General features: G+C 33.0%; 1 protein-coding gene across 1 annotated transcript; it reads left to right on the top strand.

Annotated features, from left to right (window-relative positions):
- Positions 1 to 424: 424 nt before the first annotated feature.
- LOC149414812 (uncharacterized) lies at positions 425 to 4,527 on the top strand (the record flags this gene model as incomplete). Its single annotated transcript, XM_089643394.1, has 2 exons — positions 425 to 500; positions 3,695 to 4,527. Coding segments are annotated over 2 exons (909 nt in total), but the record flags the coding sequence as incomplete, so codon positions are not given.
- Between the last annotated feature and the right edge of the window lie 7,376 nt (positions 4,528 to 11,903).

The following is an 11,903-nucleotide window of genomic DNA, read 5'->3' as shown; positions in this document are numbered from 1 at the left end:
GCATTCTATCAACTGATGTCAATCACGCACAACTCGACATATAGATAATGCATTCTATCAACTGCTGTCAATCACGCACAATTCGGCAGATAGATAATGCATTCTATCAACTGCTGTCAATCACGCACAATTCGGCAGATAGATAATGCATTCTATCAACTGCTGTCAATCACGCACAATTCGGCAGATAGATAATGCATTCTATCAACTGCTGTCAATCACGCACAATTCGGCAGATAGATAATGCATTCTATCAACTGCTGTCAATCACGCACAATTCGGCAGATAGATAATGCATTCTATCAACTGCTGTCAATCACGGACAACTCGACATATAGATAATGCATTATATCAACTGATGTCAATCACGCACAACTCGACATATAGATAATGCATTCAAATTATTAATTTTATTGCCATAACCTCAATTATTACACAAGATGACAAAGTTTTCCTGATTCCTGAAGAATGTCAAGCAGCATCACTCCACATACCTATCTACACCTCTAAGGCTTATGCTACAGTAAAAAATACATTAAAAAAAAGACACCAAACCAGAAGTGTATGGATAAAAATGACAGAAGATATTTCACAAACATATGTGGATGCGGATAAAAACATGATTTTTCAGGACCAATTTCTAGAGGAAATTACCAAAGAACAAGTGTGTATTGCCAATAACAGGAGTTCAGAAGACCCTATAGTGAAAATTTTGGAAAAATTAGTTGAAAATCAGCAGAAAAACGATAAACAAAGCATGAAAAAGTTAGCTGACAGGTTTGTACTTGAAAAATTTAATGGAAAAAATATAAGTGCATGTCACTGGATGGAAGTATTTGAAACAGAATGTGCAAGGTTTGACATTACTAAGGACGAAGAAAAAATTGAAATCTTCAGATTATTTTTGGACAAATCATGTACAGATTGGTATTCGTCCATGATGATAAAGCTTAGTTTACAATCAGAGTGGTTAGATTGGAAATCAAACTTTCTGCAAACCTATGGTGATAAAGGTTGGACTGCTAGCAGGTATGCTTTATCTTTCAAGTATCAATCAGGATCATTATTAGAATATGCGGTTAAAAAAGAAAGACTTTTACTTGAAGTAAGAAAAACAATTGATCAGGGGACTTTAACCGATATAATTGCTGCCGGTTTACCAGATTATATAACAGATAGAATCAACAAGGATGAGATTATAGAAACAAAAGACTTTTTTAATGAACTTGGCAAATTAGAACATTTAGTTTCGAAGAAAAAGTATATGAAAAAGAAAGATGACACTAAGCCATTGAAAGAAAAATGTAGCATTTGTGAAAAATTAAATAAAGGTGTGCGCTATCACTCAGAAGATTTATGTTGGTTCAGAACAAAGAATAATAATAATGAAAATGATAAGAGGAAAATAAAGCACATTAATAATTCAGAATTAGAATGCGAACTGCAATGTGAGAACCAAAAAAACTAATAGTGCCGCCATTAATTAAAGTAAAGTTAGTGTTAAATAAAAATGTTGAAGTATTTGGAATCTATGACTCGGGCTCTAATGTGTCATTGATAAACTCAAGGTTATTGAAGATAAACAATGAAAAAACAGGTTATTCGAACAATACTAACTTAAAAACAATTAATGGCGTTAAAAAGGCAATTGGTATGATATCACTGGATGTAACTATTTTTAACATTGAAAAAAATATGGATGTCTTTGTAATAGACAAAGAAAATTTTGATTACGATTTTTTAATTGGACTTGATTGCATACAAAAATTTAGCTTAATTCAACATGAAAACTTAGAAATCAGTCAGAAAGCTCCAACACAAATAAATGAAATAGTTTCTAATCAAACCCAATCTAATAATTTAATAAACTTCAATGAAAATTTTACAAAAAAAAACTTCATTACTTATATAAATCATCTAGACTTTGATCAACAAAAAATGATTGATGAATTAATAGTGAAGAATAAATCTGTATTTGCAAAGGACAAATATGACATTGGAAAGGTAAAAGATTATGAAGCACACATTGATTTGTTAGTGGAAAAATATTGCAATAAAAGACCGTATCGTTGCACAATCGAAGATAAAAAAGAGATTGAAAAACAGATTGCAGTATTACTAGAAAAAAATATAATAGAAGAATCATATAGTCCATTTGCAGCTCCAGTTACATTGGCTTATAAAAAAGATGAAAACAAAAAATCTAGATTGTGCATAGATTTCAGAGATTTAAATAAAATTGTTGTCCCTCAATCACAGCCGTTCCCGCTTATTGAAGACCTGATGGTAAAAACAAGAGATTGTAAGTTTTTCTCAACACTAGACTTGAACTCAGCATTTTGGTCAATTCCTCTGCGAGTCACAGACAGGCACAAAACTGCTTTCGTCACTCAAGAAGGACATTACCAATAGTCATGTTTGCCATTCGGCTTAAAAACCGCACCAGCAATATTTCAGAGGATAATGTGTAACATAATACGGAAACACAAACTCGGAGATTTCACAGTAAATTACATAGACGACATCCTGGTTTTTTCAAAAACTTTCTCAGATCATGTCAAACATCTAACACAGCTGTTTCAAGCGATTGAAAGTGAAGGCTTAAGACTGAAGTTTACAAAATGCACGTTCGCAGCTGACTCGGTTAAATATTTGGGTCACATAATACAAAATAATTCAGTTAGACCTCTGAAAGATAACTTGATATCAATAAGAAACTTTCCAACCCCAAAAACGCAGAAAAATGTGCGACAATTTTTGGGAAAAATAAACTTTTACCATAAATATGTGCCAAAAATAGCAATGAAATTGGATCTATTGCATAATCTTTTGAGGAAAGGTCAAACCTTTGATTGGACTATGGCATGCCAAGAGTCATTTGATGAGATGAAACAAATTTTATGTTCTCAACCAATACTAACCATATTTGACCCGAACTTGCCTATACATATATACACAGATGCTAGTATACTAGGAGTGGGAGCTATCCTAAAACAGCCACAAGAAAACAATGAGGAAAAACCAGTAGCTTACTTCTCAAAGAAATTGAATGAAGTTCAAAAAAGGAAGAAGGCTATATATCTGGAATGCCTAGCTATCAAAGAATGTATTAAATATTGGCAACATCTATTGATAGGTAAGAAATTTACTGTCTTTTCAGATCACAAGCCATTAGAGAATATGAATATAAAATCAAGAACTGATGAAGAATTAGGAGATCTAACATACTACCTATCACAATATGATTTTCAAATTAAATATTCTCCAGGTAAATACAATATTGAAGCTGATTGCCTAAGCAGAAACCCAGTCTTAGAACCAGATGAGAACCAAGATGAGCAATTAAAAGTTATCAACTTAATAAAATTAGAAGATATCTTAAAAGATCAGGTGAAAAATGAGAAGATACAGTTCAGAAGAGATAAATTGATATCGAAAAATAATGTTTATTACAAAAAAGTAAAAAAAAGAGAAAAAATAATTCTATCAGAAAAATTCAGCATAGTATTTATCAAAAATGTTCATACAGACCTAGGTCACATAGGAATTAAACAAATGCAAAAAATTATAAGCTCGTTGTACACAGCAGAAAATATGACAAACAATATAAAGAGAACCTGCGAAAGTTGTGCAGTATGTTTAAAGAACAAATCAAGAGGACAAAACAAATATGGATTGATGTCCCACTTGGGTCCCGCAACAAAACCTTTTGAAATATGTTCCATTGATACAATAGGCGGTTTTGGGGGTTCACGGTCAACAAAGAGATACTTGCACCTGGTATCAGATCATTTCACGAGGTTTGCATATATTTTGACATCAAGAACTCAAAATTCCAATGATTTCATCAAACTCGTAAATTCCACAGAAACTAATGACATCGGCATGATACTCTCAGACCAATACCCGGGTCTCAATTCTAGAGAATTCAAAAAAATTTTGGATGAAAAAAATATTCCAATAATTTTTACTGCAGTAAGCTCACCTTTCTCAAATGGATTAAATGAAAGATTGAACCAAACACTGGTCAATAAAATTAGATGCAAAATTAACGAAAACGACTCAAAAGTAGCTTGGACAACTATAGCACATAATTGTGTAAAAAACTATAATGAAACGGAGCACACTGTCACAGGATATGCGCCACAGTATCTACATAACGGCACAGATGTTACGATTTTGCCAAATGAGTTAAAACTTAAGAAGACCGACATCAGTTTGATGCAAGACAGAAAAAAAGCTCTGGAAAATACTATGAAGTCACATAATTACAACAAGATAATTTACGATAAAAGCAGGAGACACTTCAACTTCAACGTTGGTGATATTGTTTTTGTGGAGAATGGAAACAAACTTAATAGGAAGAAGCTAGACGAATTGAGAATCGGAACCTACAAAATTATAGAAAAATTATCAAACTCAATTTACAAGATAAACACTGGTCGACAAAAATCAGAATCAAATTTTTTCCACATCTCAAAGTTAACTCCAGTACCTGCATTAATGAAACAAAAAGAGGATACTTAATAGGTTGGGGTTTATTGTCTTCCCTGGGGGGGGAGATGTAAAGAAAAATATAATTTTCTTTAATGCCGAGCTTGTCTCGTCATTTTGGCTGTGTGTGTCGTGGACTGTCACTGGCTGGATGTGCGCCACAGTACCTACACAGTCGAATCAATATTTCGTAATCTATGGTTTAAGACATAGTAAAAATAATCTATGCACAACCCACAAAGCAGATTGATGGGAATAATTTCAATAATTTGTAATTGTGATTAAGGAATTGACATAACAATTAATAACATTAAATGTCGTTTCTTTCCTTACAGGTAATGTTTTAATACTGAATTCTTTTCTTTATGTAAATCTTGTGAGATTAACAAAATAAACCTCTTCTTTCCTTACAGAGAAACTCAATTGTGTTTGAATTGACTGTGTCGTTCAAATCACAAGGAAAATATCATTATATACATAATGCATTCTATCAACTGATATCAATCACGCACAATTCAGCTGATAGATAATGCATTCTATCAACTGGTGTCAATCACGCACAACGCGGCAGATAAACAATGCATTTTCACAACTGTTGTCAATCAATTCGACAGAAAGATGATGCATTCTATCAACTGATTTCAATCACGCACAATTCGGCAGATAGATAATGCATTCTATCAACTGGTGTCAATCACGCACAACTCGGCAGATAGACAATACATTATATCAACTGGTGTCAATCACGCACAACGCGGCAGATAGAAAATGCATTCTATCAACTCGTGTCAATCACGCACAACGCGGCAGATAGACAATACATTCTATCAACTGGTGTCAATCACGCACAACTCGGCACATAGACAATTCATTCTATCAACTGTTGTCAATCACGCACAACGCGGCAGATAAACAATGCATTTAAACAACTGTTGTCAATCAATTCGACAGATAGATGATGCATTCTTTCAACTGCTGTCAATCACACACAACTCGACATATAGATAATGCATTCTATCAACTGCTTTCAATCACGCACAACTCGACACATAGATAATGCATTCTATCAACTGCTGTCAATCACGCACAACTCGACATATAGATAATGCATTCTATCAACTGCTGTCAATCACGCACAACTCGACATCTAGATAAAGCATTCTATCAACTGCTGTCAATCACGCACAACTCGACATATAGATAATGCATTCAATCAACTGGTGTCAATCACGCACAATTCAGCAGAAAGATAATGCATTCTTTCAACTTGTGTCAATCACGCCCAATTCGGCAGATATACAATGCATTTTAAGAACTGTTGTCAATCACGCACAATGAGGCAGATAGATAATGCATTCTATCAACTGGTGTCAATCACGCACAGGTCGGCAGATAGACGATACATTCTATCAAATGGTCTCAATCACGCACAACGCGGCAGATAGACAATAAATTCTATCAACTGGTGTCAATCACGCACAACGCGGCAGATAGACAATGCATTTTAACAACTGTTGTCAATCACGCACAATCGGCAGATAGATAATACATTTTATCAACTGGTGTCAATCACGCACAACGCGGCAGATAAACAATTCATTTTCACAACTGTTGTCAATCAATTCGACGGATAGATGATGCATTCTATCAACTGATATCAATCACGCACAATTCGGCAGATAGATAATGCATTCTATCAACTGGTGTCAATCACGCACAACTCGGCAGATATACAATACATGATATCAACTGGTGTCAATCACGCACAACGCGGCAGATAGATAATGCATTCTATCAACTCGTGTCAATCACGCACAACGCGGCAGATAGACAATACATTCTATCAAATGGTGTCAATCACGCACAACTCGGCACATAGACAATTCATTCTATCAACTGTTGTCAATCACGCACAACGTGGCAGATAAACAATGCATTTAAACAACTGTTATCAATCAATTCGACAGATAGATGATGCATTCTTTCAACTGCTGTCAATCAAGCACAACTCGACATATAGATTATGCATTCTATCAACTGCTGTCAATGACGCACAACTCGACATATAGATAATGCATTTTATCAACTGGTGTCAATCACGCACAACGCGGCAGATAAACAATGCATTTTCACAACTGTTGTCAATCAATTCGACAGAAAAATGATGCATTCTATCAACTGATTTCAATCACGCACAATTCGGCAGATAGATAATGCATTCTATCAACTGGTGTCAATCACGCACAACTCGGCAGATAGACAATACATTCTATCAACTGGTGTCAATCACGCACAACGCGGCAGATAGACAATAAATTCTATCAACTGGTGTCAATCACGCACAACGCGGCAGATAGACAATGCATTTTAACAACTGTTGTCAATCACGCACAATCGGCAGATAGATAATACATTTTATCAACTGGTGTCAATCACGCACAACGCGGCAGATAAACAATTCATTTTCACAACTGTTGTCAATCAATTCGACGGATAGATGATGCATTCTATCAACTGATATCAATCACGCACAATTCGGCAGATAGATAATGCATTCTATCAACTGGTGTCAATCACGCACAACTCGGCAGATATACAATACATGATATCAACTGGTGTCAATCACGCACAACGCGGCAGATAGATAATGCATTCTATCAACTCGTGTCAATCACGCACAACGCGGCAGATAGACAATACATTCTATCAAATGGTGTCAATCACGCACAACTCGGCACATAGACAATTCATTCTATCAACTGTTGTCAATCACGCACAACGTGGCAGATAAACAATGCATTTAAACAACTGTTATCAATCAATTCGACAGATAGATGATGCATTCTTTCAACTGCTGTCAATCAAGCACAACTCGACATATAGATTATGCATTGTATCAACTGCTGTCAATGACGCACAACTCGACATATAGATAATGCATTCTATCAACTGCTGTCAATCACGCATAACTCGTTATATAGATAATGCATTCTATCAACTGATATCAATCACGCACAATTCAGCTGATAGATAATGCATTCTATCAACTGGTGTCAATCACGCACAACTCGGCAGATAGATAATGCATTTTATCAACTGGTGTCAATCACGCACAACGCGGCAGATAAACAATGCATTTTCACAACTGTTGTCAATCAATTCGACAGAAAAATGATGCATTCTATCAACTGATTTCAATCACGCACAATTCGGCAGATAGATAATGCATTCTATCAACTGGTGTCAATCACGCACAACTCGGCAGATAGACAATACATTCTATCAACTGGTGTCAATCACGCACAACGCGGCAGATAGACAATAAATTCTATCAACTGGTGTCAATCACGCACAACGCGGCAGATAGACAATGCATTTTAACAACTGTTGTCAATCACGCACAATCGGCAGATAGATAATGCATTCTATCAACTGGTGTCAATCACGCACAACTTGGCAGATAGACAATACATTCTATCAACTGGTGTCCATCACGCACAACGCGGCAGATAGACAATAAATTCTATCAACTACATTAATATTAATACATTCATTTAGTGACAGGCTGCATATTTTTCTGCTCCCAATTTAAGTGCTCCGCAAAGTGTTTATTTTTGGCAAAAACAAACAGTGAAGCTGATGATTAAATTAAACAAAGTGCGCACTATCGATTGGAATAAAAAATAATAATCAATTAGTAACATATCTTCTACAAACCACATTTAAAAATAAATAAATATTTTAAACTTTCTGAAACTGTCAAACTGGTGACAACAATATTTGTGCAGTACTACTGGTTGTAAAAGTGTAAAGTGGAGTAAGTTTGTGAAAAAATAAATATGGCCAATCTACACAAATTCATGGAAGAAGCAAAGGAGGTAGTTAGTGAACTACTTCTCGCAGTGCAAGATTCCAGTAAAAAGTTCAGTAAAGACCAACAAATTATTGTGACAAATAAAGCCACAAACATTTTATCATTATTAGGGCACCTGGCAATTGAAATGTCGGAAGATAAAAATAAAACAGAAATCGCGAACAGAGAAAAAAGATATGATTACCCTCAAAATAAACAAAAAAATACAAAAAATAAATATTGTCTAATGATTAGTCCTAAAACAAACAGTGACTCTTCTGACTCGATTCAAAAAAAAAATACAAAAACATATTAAAACTAGTAAACTGGGAATATGTATTGAAGGCATCAAAAAAATATCCCGAAACAGAATCATCATCGAGTGTTTTAAAAAAGAAGATGCGAAGAAATTACAAATGGAGATCTCAAAAGTAATAAATGATGTCGATACTAAGGAATTAACAAAAAAAAACCTACTTTAATTTTCAAGGGAATATTTAATGATTATGATAAAGAAGACTTCACTTGTGACATCATCGAACAAAATGAAGAAATTAAAATTATGTCGGAAAATAAGGAACATAAACCTGTGTTCAACGTCAAGAAAATAATTAAAAATAAATTTAATGATACATCTAACTATGTGGTTGAAGTAGGGGGTGAAACCCGGAAAATACTCTTAAACAAAGATAAAATTAAAATCGGATACCAAAGAATCTTTGTTGAAGACGCAAATCCAGTAATGCAATGTTACCACTGTTTACGCTTCGGACACGGTGCTGCAAGATGTCTGCAGAGAGAGAAGAACGAAAAGCCTGTTTGCAGTTACTGCGGTCTCGACCACACATACAGCGAATGCGGGAACAAGGACAAACAACCAAACTGCAGAAACTGTTGCACTCAAAATGAAAAATATAAAATGACATTTCCAGTTAATCATAGGGCAAATGACAAAAACAACTATAAGGTATATAAAAAAATGCTCGCAATTGCTGAACAAAATATTGAATATTAATTTTTACTTATCAAAAAAAATGCAACAATATATTTTAAATAAGAATCTTTTGTTATATTGTAGTTTTTTGATAATTAATGAAGATAATCAATTTTATTTACATGCGTATGTGATATGTAAGTTTTCTTTTTTTAAGATGCTTGTTAATATTAAATTAACACATCAAAAGTTACACACTTTTCTTTACCAGATCCAGAATATTAAAATACATTTTATAATCATTGTTTATAGGCCTACACTATTTAAATACGTTCTATACACCTACTCTACATATACTATTATGTCCATTGCCTTGCATCTAAATTATCTATTAATAAATACTGTATTTCAACTTTTTACTTTTATACGGAATGTTATAAGTGTAATATTTTATTATATTTTATATAAAGAGTATAATAGTTTATATACACCGCAATACCAATATTCCCATTTAAATCTGCACTACTGTTTCAATACTTGTTTTAGCGGCGTAAACTCACGCACACTATCTTACTTACAAATCGTTACCAAATGGAGAATGAAACAAATAAATTATTGTTATCCATTAATTATCATGTTATCAATTAATTATCAATTATCAATTAGTTATCAATTAAAATTCAATGAACGAAACAAATATATTTCATGTAGAAAATGTACAGTATGTTTTTACTGGTGCAAATTATTAAACCTACCTTATACTGAACAATACTATAATCTAACCATGAATGTTTTGGAAATATTTTATTTAAATCATTATGTCTTTTAGTTTCATAGATGATGACAATGATATTAATTTTTGTAAAGTAAATAACCTGCGTGAATGGTTTCAAAAGCAAGATTCAAGGAAATGTGATACAAGTAAACTTAATTTTGTTCAACTAAACATTCGGTCAATATGTAAATATTTCGACCTATTTCATGTTTATTTTAAAGACTGTTTAAATCACGTTGACGTACTCATGCTTTGCGAAACGGCAATTCGTTCGGAACTTGTTAATCTTTATGATATTCCCGGATACAATTCGTATCACTATTGTAGAAAACAAAAATCCGGTGGAGGCATCTTGTTATATATAAAGAATAACCTTTCCTTTTCGCAAATATTTCTGGACACCAAATTTTTTGAGAACGTTTTTGGAATATTGACACTTCCAAATAAGAGCACTTTAAATGTCTTAGCAATATACCGACCTCCGAATCTAAATAAGCTATCATTTTTGTCAGAAATATCCTCTGTGTTTGAAAACAATATTAAATCAAATGAAAGTGTAATATTTATTCTATAATTAATATATATTTAACAAATACTATGAAAAAGAATATAAGTGTTTTCGAAATATTTTAAATAAATTGTTAATAAAATTAAAAACCTCATACTATAATGATAAATTCAAAAATATATTTCAAGACTAAAAAAAAACATGGGACGAATGTAATCAAATTTTAGGAAAGAAATGTAAAAATGATTGTGACCAAGTTGCATCCAAATATTTGATGAAAGATCGGACCGAAGAAAGCGTAACAAATGACTTTGTTGATTATTTCTCTGACAATGTTTGCAATATGTTACATAAATGTAATCACAGGACAACTGGGTTTGAACCAGAGGAGATGCCTCAAAGCATGTACCTACCTAGGGCTAAAATTGCTGATATAGAAAACATTGTGAAACAACTTAAAAGCTCTTCTCCTGGAATCGATAATATCAGAATGAGCGATATTAAAAAACATATATTAACATTAGGTCCAATTATAACCCATTTTGTAAACAGAATCTTATTTGAAGCAAAAATTCCAGATGATTTAAAATGTAGTATTATCAGACCCATTTATAAAGGAGGTGATCACACCATTTTGGGTAATTATAGACCAATCAGTATTTTGCCATCACTCGAAAAAATTCTTGAAAAATACATTCAAATTAAATTAATAAAATATTTGGAAGATTTTTCTATTATTGATACTAACCAATATGGATTCCAAAAAAAAGGGCACTGAAGTGCTACTTCAAAAGTTTGCCAGCTTGATAAATAATAATTTAAATAATAAACATCATGTATTAGTCTTATTTATAGATTATTCCAAGGCATTTGACACTATTAACCATAAAAAATTGTTGAAAATACTAGAAATCATAGGAATAAGAGGGAAACTTCTAAAACTATTTGAAAATTATTTGAACAACAGGTGCATGCAAATAAAGCTTTTGAACACATTAAGTAAAAAAAGAAAAATCTTAGCAGGTGTTCCTCAAGGTTCCATATTAGGTCCTATTTTATATATAATTTATGTATCTTTTATTAAATTTATTTTTAAACATGTAAAACACTTTGTGTACGCGGATGATACTGCATTGGTGTTTTCTTGCAGTGATTTGCAATTATGTATTGAACTTTTACAAAAAGATTACATTGAACTTTTAAAATGGTCTCACGACTCTGGCCTAATCATAAATGCAAAAAAAACTAAATTGATACACATTAGATCACCAAATGCCAAAGTAAATACTATTATACCCGAAATTAAAACACACAATTCAGATTGCCTACATGTTGGTAT

Source organism: Hesperophylax consimilis, chromosome 19, assembly GCF_061612785.1.
Source record: "Hesperophylax consimilis isolate HC1 chromosome 19, BYU_Hcon_1.0, whole genome shotgun sequence".
In the NCBI taxonomy this organism is placed as follows: domain Eukaryota; kingdom Metazoa; phylum Arthropoda; class Insecta; order Trichoptera; family Limnephilidae; genus Hesperophylax; species Hesperophylax consimilis.
The sequence above is the reverse complement of the archived record's forward strand: the minus strand, read 5'-3'. Positions and strand labels throughout refer to the sequence as shown.